This window comes from Rhinolophus ferrumequinum, chromosome 4 (assembly GCF_004115265.2).
Source record: "Rhinolophus ferrumequinum isolate MPI-CBG mRhiFer1 chromosome 4, mRhiFer1_v1.p, whole genome shotgun sequence".
Classification (NCBI taxonomy): Eukaryota; Metazoa; Chordata; class Mammalia; order Chiroptera; family Rhinolophidae; genus Rhinolophus; species Rhinolophus ferrumequinum.
The window spans coordinates 9067925-9091521 of NC_046287.1; the positions used below are offsets into that span (position 1 = coordinate 9067925).

At 38.7% G+C, this 23597-nt stretch overlaps 1 protein-coding gene across 1 annotated transcript in view; it reads left to right on the top strand.

The window, feature by feature from the left end:
* The first annotated feature begins 2064 nt into the window (after positions 1 to 2064).
* SUGT1 (SGT1 homolog, MIS12 kinetochore complex assembly cochaperone) overlaps positions 2065 to 23597 on the top strand; it is a 36740-nt gene continuing 15207 nt past the window's right edge. Inside the window, exons 1-10 of the mRNA XM_033103719.1 lie at positions 2065 to 2236; positions 2328 to 2385; positions 7580 to 7670; positions 8338 to 8407; positions 9096 to 9166; positions 13097 to 13150; positions 13535 to 13551; positions 15927 to 15961; positions 17560 to 17656; positions 18433 to 18540. Coding sequence (XP_032959610.1) covers positions 2199 to 2236; positions 2328 to 2385; positions 7580 to 7670; positions 8338 to 8407; positions 9096 to 9166; positions 13097 to 13150; positions 13535 to 13551; positions 15927 to 15961; positions 17560 to 17656; positions 18433 to 18540 — 639 coding nt within the window. The 5' untranslated portion in view covers positions 2065 to 2198. The remainder of the gene's footprint in view (positions 2237 to 2327; positions 2386 to 7579; positions 7671 to 8337; positions 8408 to 9095; positions 9167 to 13096; positions 13151 to 13534; positions 13552 to 15926; positions 15962 to 17559; positions 17657 to 18432; positions 18541 to 23597) is intronic.

The window sequence follows — 23597 nt, forward strand, 5'->3', positions numbered from 1 at the left end:
TGGCTAGGCCAAAAAGGAACACCCACGGAGCCATAGGTAGGGAAGTCATACCAGTATAGTCTCACTGGAGGCTGGATTCACACGATGTGCGACCTGCTGTCCGCTTTTCTGCCAACCGACCGACGACTCTCCTCGACTCCCCAATGTAGCCGCGGCAGTTACATTAGTGGCCAATGGCTCACTGGTTACAGCTGATGGCCATCTACTACCCAAGCCAGCACCTTTCCACGTGAGGCCGAGAGCCTGGAAACTGCTCTCTGGGGCTCTGTCCCCACAAAGCCACACTTAAAATAAGTTTTTTTTTTTTTTTAAAAAGGAGAATCCCATCCAAGCTTCTGAGCAGACCACACACCTAGCTATCCCTTCCTGACCTGACATTTACCTACCTCTCCAGCAAGTCTGCTTCTAACTTGAATTCTGGCTCTACCCATTTTTAGAGTTCACATTATCGTTTTCCAACACACGTCCTATTCTGTCTGAATTACCGTTTCCACTTGCATGATCGACTGAGTCTAACTCCCCGTCTGAAGGCTGCGACTCAGGTATCACAACTCTGAGGAATCCATATACCTTCTATTCCAAGTGCGCCTTCCTGCTCTCACGTGATTGACTTCCCGATTTCACGTTAGCGCTTAACAGCATTGGTTTAAGTTTCTGGAAAGCACGACATCTTTGAATCCTAGGGCTGAGTTTAGATTTTTGGATGTGGTAGGCACTCAAGTTTATTTACTTGTTTACCTCTACTTGTAGTCAGTGGTCAGTAAGCCTGGAGCCTGCAGCTGGGGACAACATCCTCGAGCCACATTCCCCCACTAATAAGAAACAGTGAGCAGAAGATTCATAATTACAAGAGAGAGAAGCCGGCCCAGGAAGTTTCTAAAGTCGCGCATGCACAATAATTAAAACAGTTGTCCTATAGTTCACTTTTCCTCATTATCATGCTTAAAAACACCTGTAGGGGGAGATTTAAGATTGCTGATGAGACACGCCATGCACGGCAGGTAGGAGCACGTAGGAGCACTGTGCAGGCGCAGTGTAGACGTGCCCCGACATACTTTGGGGAGGGGAAGAAGAGGAAGGGGTTGCCCCCAACCTCAAGAGCCTATAAAACCGCTGTACCTGTCAATCTCGGGGAGCCACACGCATTCTCCTTCAGCGTGTGCTCCCTTGGTGTATCAAGCTTTTGCTTTAATACACATTTCTCTCTGCAAAACTGTTTCGCCCCCTCTTGATTTCTATCCTGAGAGGGGGCAAGGACCCTGCACCGGTAACATACTAAGCCACTTACTCCCACGCCCTCTTGCTCCCCCCCACCCCACCCCCCGTGGAACTTGCTGGAAGCTTCTATCTGATCCGCAAGCATCAAAGGCCGGTGAGGGAGGCGCTGACCGACTAGGGTGGAAACTAAAGCAGCTCTGAGACACCTTCAGGCCACCTTCTTCCCTTCCGATGGAACAGGTTTTTCTTAATCTGGGAAGCCACTTGGGGAGAAAACCTGGGCCTGTGGAGTTCTGGGTAATGGAGTCGTACACCCGCCCCGGAACGAAAGACCTCCTTCTGTCCCGCTGCTGCGAGGGCAGAACAACTTCCGCTCAGTCCCACTCCGTTAGGGTTCCCAGCGCACAGATCCCGGGAAGCCAGGCGCCATCCGGGAACTTTGTGTCGGACGAGCACGAGCGGCCAATGACGTCACGGGGCAGGAAAGACTTTGGCTGCCTCTTGTAACCTTGATACCTGGTGACTTGTGAAAATCGAGCGCCAAGTGGCTTGTGTTATTAACAGACATACAAAGGCCCCCAAACGCCACTCGTTCCCAAGTGCCTGTCAGCTGCCACCCGTGAAGGCTCCGTCGGGCTGCGGGGTGCGCGGTGGAAGCGACCGCAATGGAAGCGACCGCAAACCTGAACAGTCGAGGCCTCTGTCACCATGGCTGCGAGAGGCGGGGTCTGGGAGCGCGGTCACGGAGGCCGGGTCAGCCGGCAGGCTCGGTCCTCCACGATCCCAGCCGGCCTCGCGGCCGCCTCGCGCCGCCCCTCCCCCCGCGGCACGCTGCGTGGGTGCTCGTTGGCTATTTAGGACGGAAGCTCGGCTGGTGTGTCTCCAGAAGTTTCCCCCTTGGGCGGCCGCGGACCTGGTCACCTCGGTAGCGGCAGCTCCGGCGGCGGCGGCGGCGGCAGCGGCAGCAGTGACTGTTAGGGATGGCGGCGGCTGCAGCGGGACCTGCAACAGCCCAGCTGTGTGTGTCTTCTCTTTGCTATTTATGGTTATCCCCCTTTCTCCGGTTCCTTGGTTAGTGAGCCCGGCTGAAGTTGTTGTGTTCCTGGCAGGTTTTTCCGGAGCTTCTCAGATGCTCTGATCGACGAGGACCCCCAGGCGGCGTTAGAGGTGAGAGAACCCGTCTCAGCCTCCTGGACTGTCCTTCGGGGAACGAGGCCGACCCCTCCTCTTGCCAGCAAATGCCTTCCTGGGACCGGGGGTGGGGGGGGGGGGCTGTGTTTGCTGTGTCTGAGCCCTGGTGTTGACAGCCTCCCGCTCTCCTTTCCCTGTTCCACAGTGGCCCCCTTACTCCACGCTGTTCTTGTCCCCTCCGACTCCCGGACCGTTTCTGCATCCTAGCAGCTCCTTAGAAAAACCTTGTCTGTTTCTGTAGTTGAGATCCATGCATAGTTGGTCTGGAAGGATTTTTTTTTTTTAATGACATGTGACTAGGACAAAAAGTGACATCTAGGCTTGATGGTATTTGTTGAATTCGGCTTTTCGTTTGACAATCATCCTTGCCATTCTTATGTACCAGACAATATCCTGAGTGTATGAACTCAAACTTCTGGAATGAAACCCCTTTCCCTCTGTGTCCCTGAAAATTTCCACATGTCCTGCCACTGTTCGGTCTTCATTTGTTTATTCATTAGAACAATATTTTTTGGAGATGCTGTGTGCAAGGCACCAATTGCTATTGATTAAAGGCTTATTGAGATATTTAACTGACTTAACAAGGCCTTTTGTGTGAAGTGAAAGACTATAAAGCCATAAAAGAAAGTAAAAGGGCAAGAGTTAAATAATTGTAGAAAGTAATAGGATACGTGATACAGGGGATCACAAAAATTTAACCAGGGGTTTCTTGCTTTGAAGCATGAGGAAAAGAAACCAAACCCTCTAACATACCTAAGGTTAGCATTTGGAGGCAAGAGAACTTCTTTTTAGCTATGACTTCTAGAAATAATTTGCCACATGGTAGTAGAGTCTCTCTGAGGTGACATTTGAGTAGAGACCTGAGGGAATGAGCTGGGAAGCTCTGGAGAAAGAGCGTTCCAGGTAGAAAGAGGAGCCAGTGCCAAGGTCCTGAGGTCAGAATGAAACTGGCCTGTACAAGCAGCAGCAAAAACTCCCATTTGACTAGAGTGGGGTGAAAAGGGAGTATGGGCTCAGGTGGGGAGGAAATAATGAGCTGGGTCCCTTAGTGCCTTTTAGGTCCGGGTATGTTTTTTGGATTTGCATCTGAAGGCCTTCAAATAAAGTAGTCCCGCTCCTAGTGAGGCTTCTTGCATTAGAGTAATGTTACAGGAGACACTGAGAATTTTTCTCCACAATTCCTTAGGTTAGCTAGATAGCTATTTACAGACTTAGTGATGGTCTTAGACCCAGTGCCTCCTTTGGAAATCAAGTTTATATAAAAGTTGCTTTTAAAGGTGATTGATGTCACTTTCCATCTCACTTATTTTACTTTTTAATTTTTTTATTGAAGTATGCTATATGTAAATAACACAAATCTGAAGTCTGCAACTAATGAAGTTTAGTTTGTATGTGTGTATGACACCCAGATCAAGATAAAGGCCACTTTCATCTTCAAGGCGTTCTCATGCTTCTTCTTTGCCAATAATTCCCCTTTCCCACCAGGCAACCCTTATTCTCATGTCCAACACCATCGGTTAGTTTGCTTGTTCTTGTATTTCATGTAAACAAAATCCGTTGAGTGTAGGCTCTCTGTCTTGCTTTAAACGTGTGAGATGCATTCATATAATTGTGCGATTCTTTTTCATTGCTGTGTAGTATTCCATTGTATAAATACAGCATAATTGATTTTAATAGGCAAGGAATCAGACTGCTTGTGTCCAAGTCTTGGTTTCACAACTGTGTAATCTCAGGTACATTTCTGTTATCATTCCGGATCAGAATTCCTGTCTCTAAGATAGATCCTATTTGAAAAGGTTATTATGAAGGTAAGTAATATAAAGTGCCCAGTAATGTAAGGAGGCCCATGAGATAAGCAGCTTGTAGTTTCTTTTCCTCTCTCTGTCCTAGCCACGCTGGCTTTCTTCGGGTTACTTGAATGTGTCATGCTCAGTCCTGTTGGAAGGTCTTTGGACTTGCACTTTCTTTTGCCTAAAATGTACTCTCTCTCCATCTTTCTCATGTTTTTCTTGGGGATGCTCATAATTTTAGATTTCAGCTCAAGTGTCACCTTGGAGAAGCTGTCTTCTCTGACCACGCTGTTCAATTTCGGCCCTAATGTAAGCATCGAGAGAGGAGGAATTCTGTGTACCTTGTTTATCACTGTGTTCTTAGTGTAGTGCCTGGGATCTGGTAGGCACTCAGATGTGTGAAATGACTCTTACCATAATTCTTGCAACAACTTCGAGGTGGGTATTTGCATTTTCTAACAAGGAAGCCAAGGCTAAAGAGATTAACTTGCTCAAGGGTGGACAGTTTAGAAGTGATGTCTGCGGTTTCAGTGCATTGGCCATCCTCTGGGGGAGGGGGTAGGATGTGTGATACAGTGAACAGTGTGGGAGCTGACCTTGAGGTGGCTGACCACAGATAGCTTTGTGGAGAGGATAGCCGGTTGGCAGACATGCACGTTGGCAGCAGTGCTGCATGGTTATGTTTTTTCTCCAGCGGTATTAGGTAGTTTAGGAAGGGAGAAGGGTTGATATTGTTTACTATCCATAATTGGGGATTAGCTGTGGCTGGAAGAAAACAGAAAATGGAATCGAATTGAGTTGCCCAGAGCTGAAGGTCTTCAGATGTTCGGTCAATCTGAGCAGTCTGCTTTTGCTTTTAACCTTAACAACCAGTTACCTTGTTGAGCTTAAAATTTTAAAGATTTAGAAATTCGTTTTCTAACATCCAAGTCTTAAACAGTTTTAATGCCTTAAAAAGGAGTTCTTCCCCCCTATTCTGGGTTGTCAGGGTACGTCTTTTTCCATTATCTTAGTAATGATTTTAGCATAATTACCTTTTACAGTTAACCAGGTTTATTTTTGAGAACTATAACTTGGGTGAGTGTAACATAACCCATTTTATGTGAGTAAGTATATCTTTGGACATGTTTCCAGTATGTTTCACCTTGGTCTGTGGTAAGTAGCTTTTGCCACTATGATTCAAATGCTGGCACTGACGTGTTTGAGATCCCTCCCTAAATCCCTTTGTGTTCTAGCAGCCAGCAACTGTTGTCACAGAAACAGTAGAACTCTGAAACATGCCACAAGTCAGATGCAGTGACCACAATTACAACTCATTATTTTATCTTCACTTTTTCTTGTTTTATTATACCGGGGTGCCAAAAAAATGTGTGCAAGTGGACACTTTGGTCAGTGTTGCTCAAGCAGTAGTTCGCCGTAATCAGAAGTGTCTGGACGCTGATGGGAACCACTTTGAGCACCTCTTGTCATTGCAGAAGTCAAACGTGACTTGTATTCATCTTTTGGTATTTGTATATATTGAGTATTACAATTTTAATAGTTTTTTCCTTTCTTAAATGTGTATACATTTTTTTGGCATCTTCTGTATATATTGCTTACTGAAAAGAAATTATGCTTTATTCATGACTTCCTAAGTTTGTCTATCATAATGTTTAGTTTGTGCTCAATAGTTTTTTGGTAACTTTTTTTTAGTAACAGCTTAATAAGTCACTTGTTTAATTTATTTAACTGACTCACCATAACTTGTCCTTCTTAACCAATAATTGGTTTGTGTTGTTAAAGGTCATTTGCAAGTTAGTTGTTTGAAATTCAGAAGTTTTTATCTGACTCCTTAAGAAAAGGAATCTTACTTACCTTTGTATCCCCAGCGTCTGGCTTATGTTTGTTATATGTGTTTAAAAATACTGTTTGAATTGATGATCCAGATATCTGTAACAGCCTTGCTGACCCACAGTATATCTGTTTTCTTGCTGAGGAGAGGCTAGAAATTTGGTTTGAAGATATATTTGAGTAGCTAGGTAAGTAGCTGTCAGCTGTTTTCAAAATTGAAAGTTTAATGCAAGATGGTATCATTTAACTTAGGAATTTCAAAGTATGAGAAAGCATTTTAATACAAATGTCAGATGGTGTATGAAAAAAACTTGGAGTAAAGAAATATCACTGAGGCAGTGCTGTTTAGTGGCTAACATCTGAGTTAGAGTCAGAGGGACCTGGATTCGAATTCTGTCTCTGGCACGGTCTTCTCACTAACCGGGAAGTGAGGGAACGAGTCTGCACGTGTGGGGGACGAGCGCTGCAGTGAGAGTCCTGCTGGTGTTTGAAGAAGAGCAAGGAGGCCGTGGTGGCTAGAACGGAGAAGCAAGGGCAAAGTAGTGAGACATGAGATCAAAGACACAGCAGGGGGTCATAGCGAGGAGGGCCTTCTAGGTCGTTGGAAGGATGTGGGCTTTTGCTCTGAGTCAGCTGGAAAGCTATTGGCAAGTTGGAGCAGGGACACAGCAACAAGATCTGATTTTCATTACCATCTGGACCAGGGCGATAGGGTGAAGATGATAAAAAGTAGTTTGGATTTTAGATATATCGGATTTTAGGTGTATGATTACCAAGTACAGTAGTCATTGCTTTGTGAGAATCACACTGTTAGGTTAAAACAAAGTCAGTGTGTGGCTGTTGAAATCATTTTACCTTTTAAAGAAGACTTCCAGATTCCTAGGGTGTGTGGGTAGAACCAGATTGTTCCTGTTTGCTTGCGTTCGTCCTTGGGCTCACCAATCGTGCTGTCTTTTCTTGCATCATTATATAGGTGAATGCCCAGGGTGGCAAAAATTGCCTCTCACTAATGTATGAGCTTGGCATCTGGGCTTTCTTAGGGTTGTCTGCCATTCACAGAGGATAGGGCAGGTCCAGGTAGGTCAGCTTGATTGTGTTTATTGATTCTGTTACTCTTCCTGAATTCTAGATTTAACTTCCAGTTTTTTTTCTGTTGGACAGCTTCACATTTTTCTAGGCATCTCAAATTCTGCAAGATCTTTCTTTGAGTCTTCTCCAAATTAGGCGGAGAAAATCTGTGATGGTCAATGTATATCAACTAAACTCTTCAGTATAAATGAGGTGATGATAATTACCATTAATGGAGTTCCTCCTCTAGTCCAGGATCTGCTAAGTGCTTTACATAGATAGCATTAGATTGTGGGCCGTTGGGGGGAGGGGAAGAGAAACGGACTTACTGATCCTCTTGCAAAGAAAAGCTCCAGGCTTGTTTCCTTGTTACCTTTCCTCCAGGTAGCTTATGAGTGTAATTTATTTGTTTAAAAGTCAGGTTTCATTAGAATTTAGTGCCTTTCAGAAAACACTTACACTCAACGTGTTTCTTTTTGTAGGAGCTGACTAAGGCTTTGGAACAGAAACCAGACGATGCACAGTATTATTGTCAAAGAGCTTATTGTCACATCCTTCTTGGGAATTACCGTGGTAATGTTCCTTACAGAGTATATTGCCTCTTCGTAATGAGTTGCTTACAAGTTTTGCCCAACATACATTGAATCAAATAAAATAGAGATTATCTTTGAGGATTTTTAAATTGGTCTTTGATAAAAGGCGAAGTAGATGAAATCTGACAAAAATTGTGTTGAGGAACACCCCTGTAAACTTGATGGGTGTCTGTTCTTCCTTCAGTAGGTGGGAACTGTATACAGATTTCATTTGTGGTTATTGGATATGCTAATAATAGCATATTTACTGTTTTAGAGTATTTAAGTGAAACGCTCTTATTTGCATTTTTTAAATAAAAATGTATTTCTTTATTGTGTAACTTACTCTGGATAGGAAATCTGGGTAGGGCAAAATTAAATACCTTGAGTCAAATTGCATAAATGATGTTAATGAGAAAAAAGGGTGAGCTTTGTGACACAGAGCTTTATTCATTGACTGAAGAGCTTTAAAAAGGAAGTTAAATATTAGGGTAACAGGAAGGTATGACGGTAATATTTATTGAATTATATCTTGGATTTGCTATTCCTAATTTAAAACCACCTGTCCATTTCACCAACTTAAAAACCTAAGAATGATTCAAATTTTAGTTAATATTGGTTAGGGTCCATAATAACTGACTAAAAAAACCTTGTTTTTTCATATACAGATGCTGTTGCTGATGCAAAGAAATCTCTGGAACTTAATCCAAATAATCCCACTGCTGTGCTGAGAAAAGGGTATGCAGTAACTAACTACTCTTCTTGTTTAGGTCTGGATGATAGATAGATGTTTAGTTTGTTGAGTGAATTAATGGTAAGCTTTATATAAATAGTAAATTCTGTATTTATACATTTTACAGCTGCGATAGAATTCAATTTTAATTATAATTTGTGCTTCTATTATATTAACTGTAGTATGTGATAGGAGATATGTAGTTAGTGTATTTTAAAGTAGTGACAATTGAAGTAACTGCAAGATATAGATGAAACCGATGGATTTGAAATCCCTTTTTTTGTCCGTCATTTGGCATTTACTCTCTTTAACTGACTAGAGAACATTTATTCCTCAACCAAACTGGATAGGCTGTGAAAACTCTGTACCTGTGTACTTTATATTCCAGCTCACTTCTGTTGATAAGTGTGACTTTATTCTTGAAGAAACTTCTTTAGTTTCTTACTATAACTATATTTTGGAATAAGCAAGTCTATACAATTAAAAATCAAGAAATTCCTTCTGAAATGAGTTCCAAAATTGGATATTAATGGCAATTATACTAGATGTTATGTAGAGTAGTTTAGAACATCTCTTGGCTTATTAATGTATACTGAAATTCTTAATAGAGAATGCTAGGATATTTTAATTAGAAAGAAGGCTGTTTTTCATGATCTTCTGTGTGTGGTATTTGTTTTTAATGTACTCATGCAGGATATGTGAATACCATGAAAAAAACTATGCTGCTGCTCTAGAAACTTTTGCAGAAGGACAGAATTTAGATAGTAAGTATTGGAATTACATGTTAATAAAGTAATTCATTATTTGTCTGTATCTTAAATACCATATATGAATTTTGTCAGTGTAATCTCAATTTAATTATAGAAACCCCATGCCTTCTTTTTTCCCTTTTTAGTGGTATATTGTGTTGATTGCAGAATTTGAGTTTACTTAAATATTGATGAAGTTGGCCTTTTAGCATTTAAATCGATGATAAACTTTACCATTAGAAGCTAAAAACTAGGGGCCGGCCTGGTGGCTCAGGCGGTTGGAGCTCCATGCTCCTGACTCCGGGGGCTGCGGGTTCGATTCCCGCGTGGGCCGGTGGGCTCTCAACCGCAAGGTTGCCAGTTCGATTCCTCGACTCCCTCAGGGAATGGTGGGCTGTGCCCCCTACAGCTAGGATTGAAAGGACAACAACTTGGAGGGGGGTCCTGGAGGTGCACGCTGTTCCCCAATAAAGTCATTTAAAAAAAAAAAAAGAAAAGAAAAGAAAAAAAAAAGAAGCTAAAAACTAATGTAGACACTCAGTGTGCTGCTTCTACTTAGTCTGGTTTTATTTTTTTCTAGTAGACAAGTGAAAGTTTACTTTGTTCTTGTCTCAGAAGTCTTCATTTTGTTTTATTCAGATTGCTAAAATAGGAAATCTTACAATGTGTATTTTTATTGAGAAATGAAGTGTAAGTTTAGGTAAATTGTGATAAGATACAGAAGAAACAAGGAGCTTTGTGATCTTGTGAGTTTTTAATGTGATCTTTTTGAGAGAAATACAGGTTTCTCCCACCAACTGAAAGTAGAGTGACTCCTTGAAAATTTTTGTAAGTCAAACAGTGTAAAGTGAAGAAGTAATTACCATTCATTTATATCCAAAAAATTTTGAGCATTCCCGTACCAAAAACATAACCTACTAAATCATACCAAATAACACATAACGTCTAACATAATACTAACATATAGTAAAAGCAGGAATTATAAATACACATCCTGTGTAAAGTAGAAATAATGTTTGTACTGTGTAGTTTTGCTTATTAAAAAGATTAATTTCTCCTTAAGTGTAAGATAACCCAACATCATGCTTTGTCCACCCATCAATCCACTCGAACGATAGACTTTCCATTTTATCCGTTACCAGATGTCAACTAAAGAGACCACTTTGATACTAGCAGAACCACGAGTCACTTCTGCAGCTTTCAAGTTTCTTTCTGAGCGTAAATAGTATGAATGATGGATGCGGGCAAGTTCAACACACGCAGAATGTCTTCATTTCATTCATCATGATCAAAACGCTTCATTATGTCGAGTTTTACGCTAAACGCACAAACACCCTTATGAATTCTCTTAGGGTTTTCTGATACTTTAGGACACATCTTGCTAACAGACAAGATAAATCGAGATAAAGCCCAGATGTTCACAGACACAGTTCAAAGCAATGTAGTTGGATGCTGAGTGTAGTTCCTGGGGAAGGAGCTTGGTGGGGCCACTCTCACTGCTGGGGTGCACACTGCCTCTGTAATGTCTCGGGCAACACAAACGCTGAATGCTATTTTCGCTTTCTGCGTAAAAGTGAAAATCCTACTTGGATTTTCTTTCAGTTAACGGAAACAAGTACTAATGGAGGTCTTTCGTAAAAGCAAAGTGACATACTGCACATTTTTGAAAAGCGGGAGATACCTATATATGAAAACGATCAGAGCAGTAGGCTATCTGCATACATGCCAAAATTGTAAGAGCCAAGAATCAAAAAATCTGCAGAATGCTAAAAGACAGAGGTTGTAAGTAATCTTCTAGATAATTGTAAACTGCATAATCCTACTTGTGTACTGTCATTTTACCTTATAATGCTGTGTTATCACAGTTTTCTAAAGCATAGTTCCTGACTCCCTGATTTTGATTTTGCTCCCTGGGAAACGTGGCAATGTGTGGAGAGATTTTTGATTATCATGACGGGTAGATGAGGGCCGTGCTGCTGACATCCAGTGAGGAGAGACCAGGGATGCTGCTAACCACCCTGCAGTGCACAGGGCAGTCCCCACAACAAAGAAGTATCTGGTCCAAAACGTCAGTAGTGCTGAGCTCGAGAAACCTGTCCTAAAGTATTATATGGTTTTGTTTGAAAAATTGCTCTGCAGTGTTTTGAATATTTGCTTTTCTGTTGTGCATCTACCCGGGAAAGCACAGCAGGCCCGACTTGGCAAATGGAACCGACAAGTCAGGCAAGAAGAGAGCTAGGCAATAGGAGTTGGTCTCAAACTTGGTTATCCCCAGGGTGGTATGTGAATAACATGGCTGCTCAGTGGGCGGCCAGCACAGCTGCACTCCTAGCAAATGCTAAAGAGTCGCCTTGTCTAGTTCCTTGATACATGTTTGGAAACCCTGAAGAGACATGAGTCATTCCGTCTTCTAGGATTCTAAACCCTATTCCTTATCTTTGTAGAGCAACAGGAAGTTCCCTCCTGTATTTCATCCTTGAGTAACATCTTGTTATCATGCTGTTGACTTTTATCTTAGAATTATTTCAGAGGTGGCCTTAGAAGAAGGTGTCTGCTCTTTGGTAAAATTGCTGTTGAGGATATTTAATTTAACAACAAAGTAGTCTTTTAATTTAATTTCAGGAAAAATTGATGTTAAACTGTTAGGCTTCCGTTATTATCAGACAGGGTAAAAACTTTATAACTTAAAATATTGCCTTTTTTGGGAAAATTTCATTTTAATAACTTTTTTATTACCGTTTAGTTTTCAGAAGCATCTTGCCTGCAATTAGCTTGAATTAGTAAATTTTTGTCAAGAATACTTTTACTAACGTTTCTTTTTTTATCTATATATATAACTTTTTTTTATTACTTTCAGGTGCACAAAACAATGTAATAGTTAGACATTTATCATTTATACCCCTCAACCAGTGATAACCGCCCTCCCCCCATCTACTACCCCTCTGACATCGCACACAGCCATTACATTTCCACTGTCTCTATTCCTAATGCTGTACTCTGCTTCTTGTAAATATATATATATATATTTATATATATATATTTTATATATATATAAAATTTATATGTATATATAAATATATGTTTTTTATATATATATAAAAACTTGTAGTTGACATTCATCATTGTTCAGCTTCAGGTGACAGTGCAGTGATCAGGCACCTACACCATCCCTGAGGTGGTCTCCCTAATGAGACAAGTGTCCATCGGATACCCTATATACTAACGTTTCTTAACATTATATTTTATTAAACCCTGTAACTGTTTAGACATTGTCATTGTTCTGAGTCTTCAGAAGTGAATAGTTTGTTTATGTATATGTTTACATTGCTATCTGTAAATTTATAGTTCACAGTCTATAGTTCCCAGATGCCATGGGACTTGGAGATAGAACAAAACTCCACAAAGTAGAAAGGTGCCTCTTGGTGTTGATAGGAAAGTCATGGTAACAAGTAGAGCCACTGAGAGAGTAGTAGACAGAATAGGTAGGTAGCTGCACTGGAGAGCAAACTGGGGTTGAGAGAGGCTTCTAGACCTTGGCCCAGCTGACAGTTTCCAGGCGTCCACCCCTCCCTGACCGATGGCATATTGGGGATCTGCTTCAGGTCTGATTTTGTTGTGTGAGAGGCAGCTCCTTTAAGGGAAGGGGGGAAAGGAAATGTAGATTATCATATCTGGGAAACAGTAAGGTTCACTGGTTAAAGCTAATTGTTTTTATTGAAAATTCTTCAGGATGAACAACTAAATGTTAAACCTAATGGTATATTTATAGCTATAACATTAGGGTTGCTATAAGCTCCGTTAGGACATGGTTTGGTTTGCTTAATTCACTGCTGAATCCTCAGTGCCTAGAACACTGTTTGGAACATAGGTGTTCAGTAACTATTTGTTGAGTGAAGATTTAGGTTGTGCAGATGAGTGGTTTTACAGTCGGTTTGTTCTTTCTAGGTGCAGATGCTGATTTCATTGTCTGGATTAAAAGGTGTCAAGAAGCTCAGAACGGTATGTATGTAGGTTTGCATGGTGTTTCAATTGAAAAAGAAGTAAATGTTTGACATTTTTTGGTTTAAACAAATTTGTTTTGAATAACTTACAAGTAGTACATGTTCCCTTAGATAGGGATTTCCAAAGGTATTCTGATTTTCACCCAGTTTGTTATGCTGAAAGGGAGATTTGGATGAATTTGTTTTGCAGTGGTATTACTGGTAAGTAATTACTAAGGAGTCTAAAATGACTCCGGGATGCAAAATTAAACCACTTTCCTTTATTTGGAATACACGGGGAATTGGTTTGCTTATCATTGTTTGTGCCGTAGAAATCATGTATGCAGCTTTGCCTCTAAGTGTCCTGTTACCTGAAAATATTTCCTTCTTATGTTTTTAATAGGATCACAGTCCACAGTGGTAAGTCCAAAGTCTTTATCCTTCATGTTTTTACTTAATTATATTATTACTGTATATATTTGAGAGAGAACTCAAAGTGATCTTTCAGATAAATATTAAGCAATTCCAATTAAGGACTTGTTCTTTCAGTAACTGAAATAGCATTTTTTGGTGAAATAAATAATAGAGAAGTTTATACTCATAAAAATTATTGGGCTCTTTTAATGCATTTAGTGTGTGTGTGATTCAAGTTGATTTGGTATTATATGTTACTATGCTCAGGATGATTATTTCTTCTCTGCTGAAAAGTCATCACATTTAGGTTAAACAGTTGCTGCCTTGGAAGCACTTGCAGGGCTTGTTATGGTATACTAGGACACAAAGATTAACTAAAATTTGGAAATGTTTTTCTCTAATTCAATTTTTTGCTATTTTGAACGTGAAGATTTTCAAGTGTTTTCGGTTATTACAAATTATGGTGGAGTTCAGAAATTTTTTTTATTTTAACCAACTTAGGTTTATATACTCGTATAACACACATGGTTAAATTATGGCCAGTGGTTTTTAGCAGTAATCATCTACATATTTAAGAACTAAAATGACAAGAAGTCAGGTGATGTGTGTGGTCCTAACTCTTCCTAGGGAATTACTTAACCTTTTTGACTCTTTCCTTCATCTCTAAAGGAAGATTTGCATCTCTGTCTTCTAGAATTAGGACACGGAGAAAGTCACTTATCCTCTGAGCTTTCTTCATGTGTCAGCTGGGTCTAACAGCGTTGCTCTCCATTAGGCAGGCTGTTGTGGGCATTGGGCCAGTTCTGTGTATGCGCAGACTGCGGTTTTGAACATCCCCAGGAGTGAGCCCTGGCTGGCTCCTCATACCTCCAGGCGTGCCCTTATTCCTCGGGATGACGGATGGGGAGTGGATCGGGGGAGGTGTTTAAAAGTTGGCTTCCTTCACCTGCTACACACATGGTTAAATTATGTGTGTAAATGTGTGTAAATACTAAATAATAGTATTTTTTTTTTTTTGGTTTGTTTTTAAAGATTTTTATTGGGGAACAGTGTGTACTTCCAGGCCTTTTTTCCAAGTCAAGTTGTCCTTTCAGTCTTAGCAGTGGAGGGCGCAGCTCAGCTCCAGGTCCAGTTGCCTTGCTAGTTGCAGGGGGCGCAGCCCACCATCCCTTGCGGGTGTCGAACTGGCAACCTTGTGGTTTAGAGGACGTGCTCCAACCAACTGAGCCATTCGGGAGCTCAGCAGCAGCTCAGCTCAAGGTGTTGTGTTCAATCTTAGTTGCGGGGGGCGCTGCCCACCATCCCTTGTGGGAGTGGAGGAATTGAACTGGCAACCTTGTGGTTGGGAGCCCACTGGCCCATGTGGGAATCGAACTGGCAGCCTTCGGAGTTAGGAGCACGGAGCTCCAACCGCCTGAGCCACTGGGCCAGCCCTACCTGCTAGTATTTTTGTCCAGGTCTTACAATACTTGGGATTGGGACTAGACCTGAAAACAACAGAACGGTGTTTCGGTAACAAAGACTGCCCAGTAACACAGACAGCAGTTTAGCTGCAGTGCATGTTATCACTGCTGTAGTTCAGTCTAGTTTTATCTTGGTACCAGGATGAACTGGAATAATCTGTTCTAGTTAGTATCTCCACTTGGCATCATCTAGATTCAGGTATTTCTCAGTAGTTAACACTGGAGAGTAATTCGGAGTTAGATTCAGATCTCCCGAGGGGTTTTACTTACTTCTACATCCCATCTCTTCCTTTCTTATTTAAGAACAACTTAGGGACCGCAACCCAGGGCAAGTTCTTTAGATTTACATACTCTTAACTGGCACACCTGGAGGTTAGGAAAGTATGCTTGGTCAGGAGTCACTTTGTTTCATGATGGGCAGGGTGAAATGTTTGTTGCAGAGAGACCACAAACAGCTTAAGATGTTATCAGGAAGGCTCCATGGAGACTTTCCTTCCTGCGATCCAGAGCAATGTTTGGTGGCATTGTTAAGTCTGAAGGTTTACGCATATACAGTATTCTAAAAAATGGTTTTTAAATATTACTATTTTCAGTTTAGAGGGTGACTGGACATTTTAAATGGAATGTATTTCAGTCATAACTTTAGAAAGTTTTGTTTTTTCATGAGTTTTTTTTATTTTAGGAAAAAATTTTGAAATTGAAACTCATAAAATTATAAAATGCTGAATAGTCTAATTTTTTGTGAAGCCTTGTATTACTTAACAATTGTGGATACCCTGCTTTGTCTTTGAAGGAAGTTTTCATGTAATTATTCCATATCAAAGTAATTATAGCACTGGGTAGATTGATAATACATACATTTGAATACATAGTTAATTAACTTGTAAAAATCTTTCTTTTTCAACTTGGCAAAATCAGTCTGCATCCCAGCGGACTCATCAGTCAAAAATCAAGTAAGTGTTTCTTTTTCATAAAACAACGCATAAATACGCGTGAAGGGAAAAACCCCTGTCGTTTAATAGTAATCAAGTCTTTGCCCTGTGATTTTAAGTATTTCTTAGTTTTTTAAAAAGTGGTGTTATACCATAGGAAACCTAACTTTAAGGCTGTTTACTGATCAGTATTAGTGTTTACATTCAGCTTAAGTTCAAGGCATTTCTCTATTTTAAACTTGCTTCACCTGGTTTCATGTTATGTCACTTTTTCATATATTAAGAAGAGTCTCTTCCAGTTAAGTTATTAATACACAAGTAAATAAGTTAGTGGTAGGCTTGATAGAATTGTAACTTTACTGCCTTTTGTATTTTGAGTAGATTTTTCTTATAATAATTCTGCATGAGCTGAAAGTGACTATTGCTGAGGGCAGCAGTTACAATAACGAATAAGCACCTAGCAAATGTTTGAATTTATTTTTAATTATTTATTATTCACGTATACAACTTACATCTTTAGGACTGTAACAGAAACACAAAGCATTGATTTGGAGCTTTGCATCCTCACTGAATTTCAAAGGAAAACTGAGACTCTTAAAGTTCATTTCTGTAATCAAGGTGCATTTTAATTACCTAAAATGGCTTGGAAGTGTTAAAATAATTTATTCAATTCCTTCTGGAGAGATACAGGATGACTCTCCAAGTACCTAGTAGACAACTTGGACTAGCTTGGTGGCAGCAGGAGAGGTAGGACACAAACATCAAATAATTATGGTGTTTGGAGCATTAAATAACCCAACATCAATTTAATAAATATACTGTGTACCAGGCACCGTGTTGAGTCCTGGGAGAGTAATAGTGGCTGGGTAGATAAATAGCTCTGCCCTCATGGAGTTAGTCTAATTTGAAAATGAGGATCCTTTCGTTTTTACAGCTTTCTTTGGGAAAGATACAGAATCTCCAGCCACACTAGTTTCCCCACATACCTTGAGATTGAAGGAAGATACTGTAATTAATGTTGTGCCTGGCAGGATGAGTTAACCTTATTTTAATTTTAGCTCATTTGCTTCTGCTCCCTGAGTTCAGGGCAGTTGGCCCCCAGCTTCAGTGAGGAGATCTTGGAGTGTGGAGTCAGGCTGACCTGGGTCCAGTGTGACACCTGCCACTGACTGGCCGATTGCTTCACCTTCTGATCTTACATTTTTTCATCTGTAAAATAGGGATAGAAATGCTTCTTGTAGTATTAAGTTGAAATGAGAGTGTAAAACTATTGGTGGTACATAATAACTGTTAGCCTTTTAGAATAAATTTCATCTTTAACATTAGCTTAAGCACAACAATATTAGAGTTATGTCAGAACCCAGAAAATTATGGAAGAATTTAAATGCAGTGAAAAGGTTTGGGAGATCACCTGCCTTACTGTTCTCTTCCATTAGTACAGATCCTAGGAAATGAGCTGCATACAATTATTTCTGTGAATCAACAGCTGCTTTGCTATTTTGTTCCTCAAGGTGGAGCTCTTGTTGTCGATCAGGTTGTAGTTTTTAGCTTGACAAAACATAAAAGAGCAACTTTAAGAAAAGTAGAAGTTCTAAGTTTCTTTTTTTCTTTTTTAATAGGTATGACTGGTATCAGACAGAATCTCAAGTAATCATTACCCTTATGATCAAGAATGTTCAGAAGAATAATGTAAATGTGGAATTTTCAGAAAAAGAGGTCATTAGTCTTTGAACCATTTTTTATGTTGAGATTAAATACTTTTAATTTGCAAATATATTAATACTATATTGCAGAGTAATCCATAGCAGTTTATCAGATATGTCATTTCTTCCTGAGATAACGTGGAAAATGCTGATGAAAATCTAAAGTTTTGCTTTTCAATTTGAGTCATTTTAATTTTTGAGATGAATGTGTGTATACTATAGGTTATAGCTAAATGTGCTTTATTTTCTTGAGATTTGGAATTCAAAGCAGAACTTGGTTAACAAATATAAAAGATATTAGTAAGATACGTAATTTGATTGCATCTGTGTGGTATACTTCATGAATAAAGGTCTACTTAGTTGTGTGATTTATACGTAGAATTTACTAATTGTATCAAATGAGTATGATTTTTAATATTTAGGTTTCTTAGCATTTAGGAGAAAACGTTATGATAGATATTTAAGTTAGTGATAGAACTAGATGATTTGCATATGAATACTTTTTCTTACATACTATATCATTTTGCTTTTGTATATTGGGTTTCCTTGAGATTTAAATGTTAAATATGTATTATGAAACATGATTTTCTGCTATTTAATCATGTATGTGAGAATCCATGTGAAGAATACAAGATGGAAAAAAGGGATTATTTTGAGGTCCTTAAACTGATACTCCATATAAAAGTGTTTAAAATAATCTGTAACAATTCTATAATTATATTCAGTTTAAATATTTTACCCTTCATTATATAAACTTATAAAACTTGCTGCTAATTTTGTGTTCATTAGTTATCTGCTTTGGTGAAACTTCCTTCTGGAGAGGATTACAATTTGAAACTGAGTCTTCTTCATCCTATAATACCAGAACAGAGCACATTTAAAGTACTTTCAACAAAGGTAAGACAAGTGAAAAGAGTTGTCAGTAATAATATTTTCAAAGTATAGAAACATTTGTCATTCCATGTGATTAGAAGCTTGTAGATCCTTTCAGCTGCATATCTTTTTTTTTTTAAGATTTTGTTGGGGAAGGGGAACAGGACTTTATTGGGGAACAGGATTTTTCCTGTTTTCCATGATTTTTCCCAGGTCAAATTGTTGTCCTTTCAATCATAGTTGTGGAGGGCACAGCTCAGCTCCAGGTCCCCATTGCTAGTTGCAGGGGGCGCAGCCCACCATCCCTTGCAGGAGAGGAACCTGCAACCTTGTGGTTGAGAGGACGCGCTCCAACCAACTGAGCCATCCGGGAGCTCAGCGGCAGCTCAGCTCAAGGTGCCGTGTTCAATCGTAGTTCAGCTGCATATCTTGAAAAGGGACAGGTAAATGATAATTTTTGAGAAACAGTTTTCCCCTCCCAAAATTCTAGGGCAATGGAGTGTAAAAAAATCTACTTCACCTAAGTGGTGTTTGTATACTTATTAAGATAGATATAATACTTCTCAGTAAAGAGGTTTTCAAAAAAAGAGAAAATGTTCGGCCTCTCCTTTAAGATTTGATACTAACAATGTCTCTTCTCTTGAACTTGTCTGTGTGGCCTGTTATGTTATACAAATACTTTTTTCACCCTACCTTATGCAGTTAAAAATACAAACTCCTATAAAGATGAATCAACTCTTTTGTTTTTTAGGTGAGCTGAGTTTTAGATTACTTTTGTTACAAGGGGTTAATTAACAGTTTAAATTATAGTTTAAGTTTGTAATGTTTAGATTTCTTTATATTTTTAAAAAGAAGTGAAAAATAGAATTAAAGTTCAGGGAATCTTTATCAATCAAAAGATGTAGATAGTAGTATAATTAGTAGGAAAAATACTGAACTGAAAATCAAAAAATTTCACTCTGGTTCTTTGTTTGACATCTAAATTTAAACTAGTCACAAAAATGATCATAGGATTAAATTTTCATCCATTAAAATGAGGGATATGGACTAAATAAGCTCTGAATTCCCTTTATCTGTAAAATTGTATGAAGGTATATGGTGAGTTAATGAGAATAAATGATATAAACAGACTTTTTCCATTACCATATCTTTATACACATGTCCTGCAATGTTATTAACGATTGAGTTTAGGTTCTAAGGACATGTGAATTTTCCTGTTGTAGAATAGAATCACGGTCAGCGTGTATCATGAAGGATGATAACTGGGCCTGCAGGCAGAAGAGGGTATCTGCGGGGGTAGGAGCAGGAAGGGCGAAGTAAAGAAGCGGGAGTTTTTTGTGTCAAGTTAAAAATGATCTGCCCACTTGTTTATGTGAAGGTTACGAAGTACAAAGATGTTTCAGTATCAGGCGGAGAGTTGCTTGGATGGTATAAAGTGAGAAAAAGGACTAAATATTACCAAGATTTTAGTGTTCCTGGCCCTATCCACATAGTGTAGAATTTGTTTAATAAAAGAATATTGGGTAAAGTAATTAACTGCAAAATTATAGCTAGATTTGGGAAGGAGACGGGACAGAAAATTATGAGTTTGGCAGTTTTGTACCTATTTCTATCAAAAGGTTGTTAATGCATGTCCTTTTGAAGTAAGTTAAATGTAAACAGATTTGTGTGAATAGATGGTGACTTAGAAACTTGTGTCCCCGTATACTTCTGGAGCAATAGTAGGTGTGGTAGATACAGAGAACGAACTGATGGTGGCCAGGTGGCAGGGGGGTCGGGGAATTGGGTGAGAAAGGTAAAAGGGATTAAGAAGTACAAATTGCTAGTTGTAAAAATAGTTACGGGAATGTGAAGTATATAGCACAGGAAATATAGTCAATAATAATGAAATAACTATGTATGGTGTCTGATGGATACTAGATTTATGGGGTGATCACTTTGTAAGTTATATAAATATCTAATCACTGTGTTGCACACCTGAAACTAATATAATAATGTATGTCAACTGTAACTGAAAAATAAATTGGAAAAATAGTGTGTGTGGTAAATACACAAGGCTGTGTGGCTAGAATCAAGCTAACTTGATTCTAGATTAACTAAGATTCTAGAATAACTAAGCACTGTCCACACTTATTCTTTATTGTCCTTCACATCTTATCTTGATTGCTTGTTGATTCTAAGCATTACTCAGCCCTCCCCACTGTGTCCTCAGTTTGCCCTTTTTTTGCCCCTTTTCCTGTCTTTAAATGCTCCATAACTACTTTCCTTGTATACTAGTTTGTCTATAAATCCATTTTACTTCCCTTACACTTTGTAAGTCTTTTGAGGATAAGAAGCATGTTATATTTGTGTCTTTGTATGTGCTCCAGGTAAGGTTACCAGGTAAAGTACAGGATGCCCAGTTAACTTGACAAACATTGAATACTTTCTTTAGTGTAAATATGTTCCATTTGCTCAATTTTGCACCCCTGGCCCTGTACATTGTATGTAGTGGTGCTCAGTAATTGTTCAGTGAATGGATTTAAATTGGATTGTGATGTTAGCCCTATGAAGTTGGCAGAGTGTTTTCATTCTTAGTTTTACAGGTGAAAAGAAACTGAGGTTCATGCACTGTGACTATGTGCCCTTGCCATTAGATGATACCCTCCATTTATTGTATTTTTTTACTTTTGCAGATAATTTAGATATTGATATCCCTTTATAGATGACACAGTGAGACAAAGAAAACAATTTGAGTTTCATGGTAGCAGTCAGAGGCATTGTAGAAAATATAAAAACCAAGTGCTCTACCCAAGTTCACAGTTACAAGTTGTTCAGTATTGGCCAGGAGGAATGCTTTTATTTCTGTAAAGCTAACATTTCTTTGCTTAGGTTTTTCTAAGTTTTGGGTTAAAGAATTAAGATTGTAAGGATGTATTCCGAAGGATGATTATTTTTCTTGTCGTAATCCAGAGTACTTTATATTACTCTGATAAACTACCAACTTCTAAGCCGCATGTATGGGAAGCAAATTGAAGAATTGTACAGTAAGTCGTGACTTAACATCCTCGGTAGGTCCTGCAACATTAAGTGAAGCAACATCTGATGAAACCGATTTTACCATAGCTGATTGATACAGTAAACAAGTTAAGTTCCTATGGCGTCTGTCAAAGTAACAAAATGATGTTGAATGAATGATGTTATTCAAGGGGCTGTTGCACTTAATTATATCTTAGAGCAAATGATGAAAGTTTTGAATCCTTTTTCATACAGCAGAGGGAGACAGTATTAAAATATTGAAAATAAAATCTTTCTCTGGGTTACTGAGGAATATTTAGTGATGACACTGAGAGGGAAAAATAGTGAAGTAATTTGTTTTTCATATGTATTCAGATGTCTTGAATCCTTTATGTGAATTAAGAAAAGGGTGCATTTTGCTCAGAAGAATTTGCTTAAAATTAGAGATTCTGTAAAATCTGCTGTTTAAAAGGGTTTTTTTTTTGCTTTTGAGAATTCTGTCTTTTTCTTTTCCACTGTCAAGGTTGAATGAATGTTGCATATTCATGTATAACCATCAATTAAGTGTTATTAATTCAAGTGAAATATAATTTGCAATGAAAATAAGAGACAGGACCCTTAAATTAATGAAATAGCATTTCTTAACTAAATATTTTACAATTTAATATCGAATGTTTTTCCAAGTCAGAATTCATTTTTTTCCAGCATCTTTAAGAGTTATTTCTACCTTTTACTGAATACAGCTTTCATATACGCCTATTAATCCATTTTCTTTATGAAGAAACTGAAACTGTAATGTTTCTTTTGTTCCATCTTGTTTATTTCATGTCATATTCTCTGGTTACAATCATAAGATTATAACTTCAGTGACAGCTATGCTGTGAAATACTCATTTTAAAGATTAATATTCATTCTCTGTAAGTAAAAAATTTGAATTTTCAAAATCTTTGGAGTAAATTTGTCCTTGTGGAAATGTTCTCGTATTCCTATTTTAATCAAAGTAATTTTTCTATATTATATCAATATAAAATATGGAGGCTTTTAACTGGAACTGTGGGAAATAAGAATGTGTGTCTTTAATTAGAGACAAATAGCTCCCTTCTCCCTTCTTAACCCACCAAAATTTGAGAAGTTTTAGAGTGAACTCCTTTTCTTAATATACATAGAAGAATCCCAGTGATGATGAAATGGAGTAGGGGTGTCTGGGGATAGTACTGGTTTTTTAAATGCATAGAGGTGTGGGTTTTGGGATTGTTGTTTTTGTCTTTGTGATGCAGTGATGGTGGTAATAGTGAGTTGTTTTTTTAATAACTGGTTAGTTGCTGATGTTTACAAGTTGTAAATCTTGGAATGTAGTGCCACCTGTCCTATTGTATATTTATTTTCAAAAGAAAAGGATTTTGCTATACTTACTATCTATACCTGTCTTTTTAAACTTAGCTATCATACATTATGGATATTTTTTTCATGCTCTTCAATATTCTACAGCAAAGTATTTCATTGTATGCATTTACTGTAGCTTATTTAGCTAGTCCCATATTGTTTGACCTGTGGAGAATTATAGTAGGTGACTGTTTTGACTGCTGTGTATTACCTTATGTAATCCTCACAATTATTGCTTAACGGAAGTATTTTTATCGCCTATTTACAGGTGTGGAAACTAAACCCGGAGATGTTAAATAACTTGCCCAGAATTTTTAGCTCCTTATGGTGATAAAGAAATTGATGCAGCATTCAATTATTTACCAGACACATTGCTACATTCTTTTCATACATATTCTCATTTAATCCTCATAAGAACCCTAAATGAGATAAATCCTATTAACCCCGTTTTTTGAGAAACAGAGACTCAGTGAGATTAGTTACTTGCTCAGGGTCATATATCCAATAAGTGGTACCTATTTGTGACTCTTTATATAAATACACAACAGTTTTGGGGTTTTTTGTTTTGTTCTCAGCTGTTGCTTATTTCTAAGGAAATGAGTAAAACTTCAAGCAGTAAAAGACACTTTCAGCAGGTTATTCTATCTCTTGGCTCCCTCATCTCAAACCTTTGGATGGTAATCTTCTACAGGGTGGTTCTG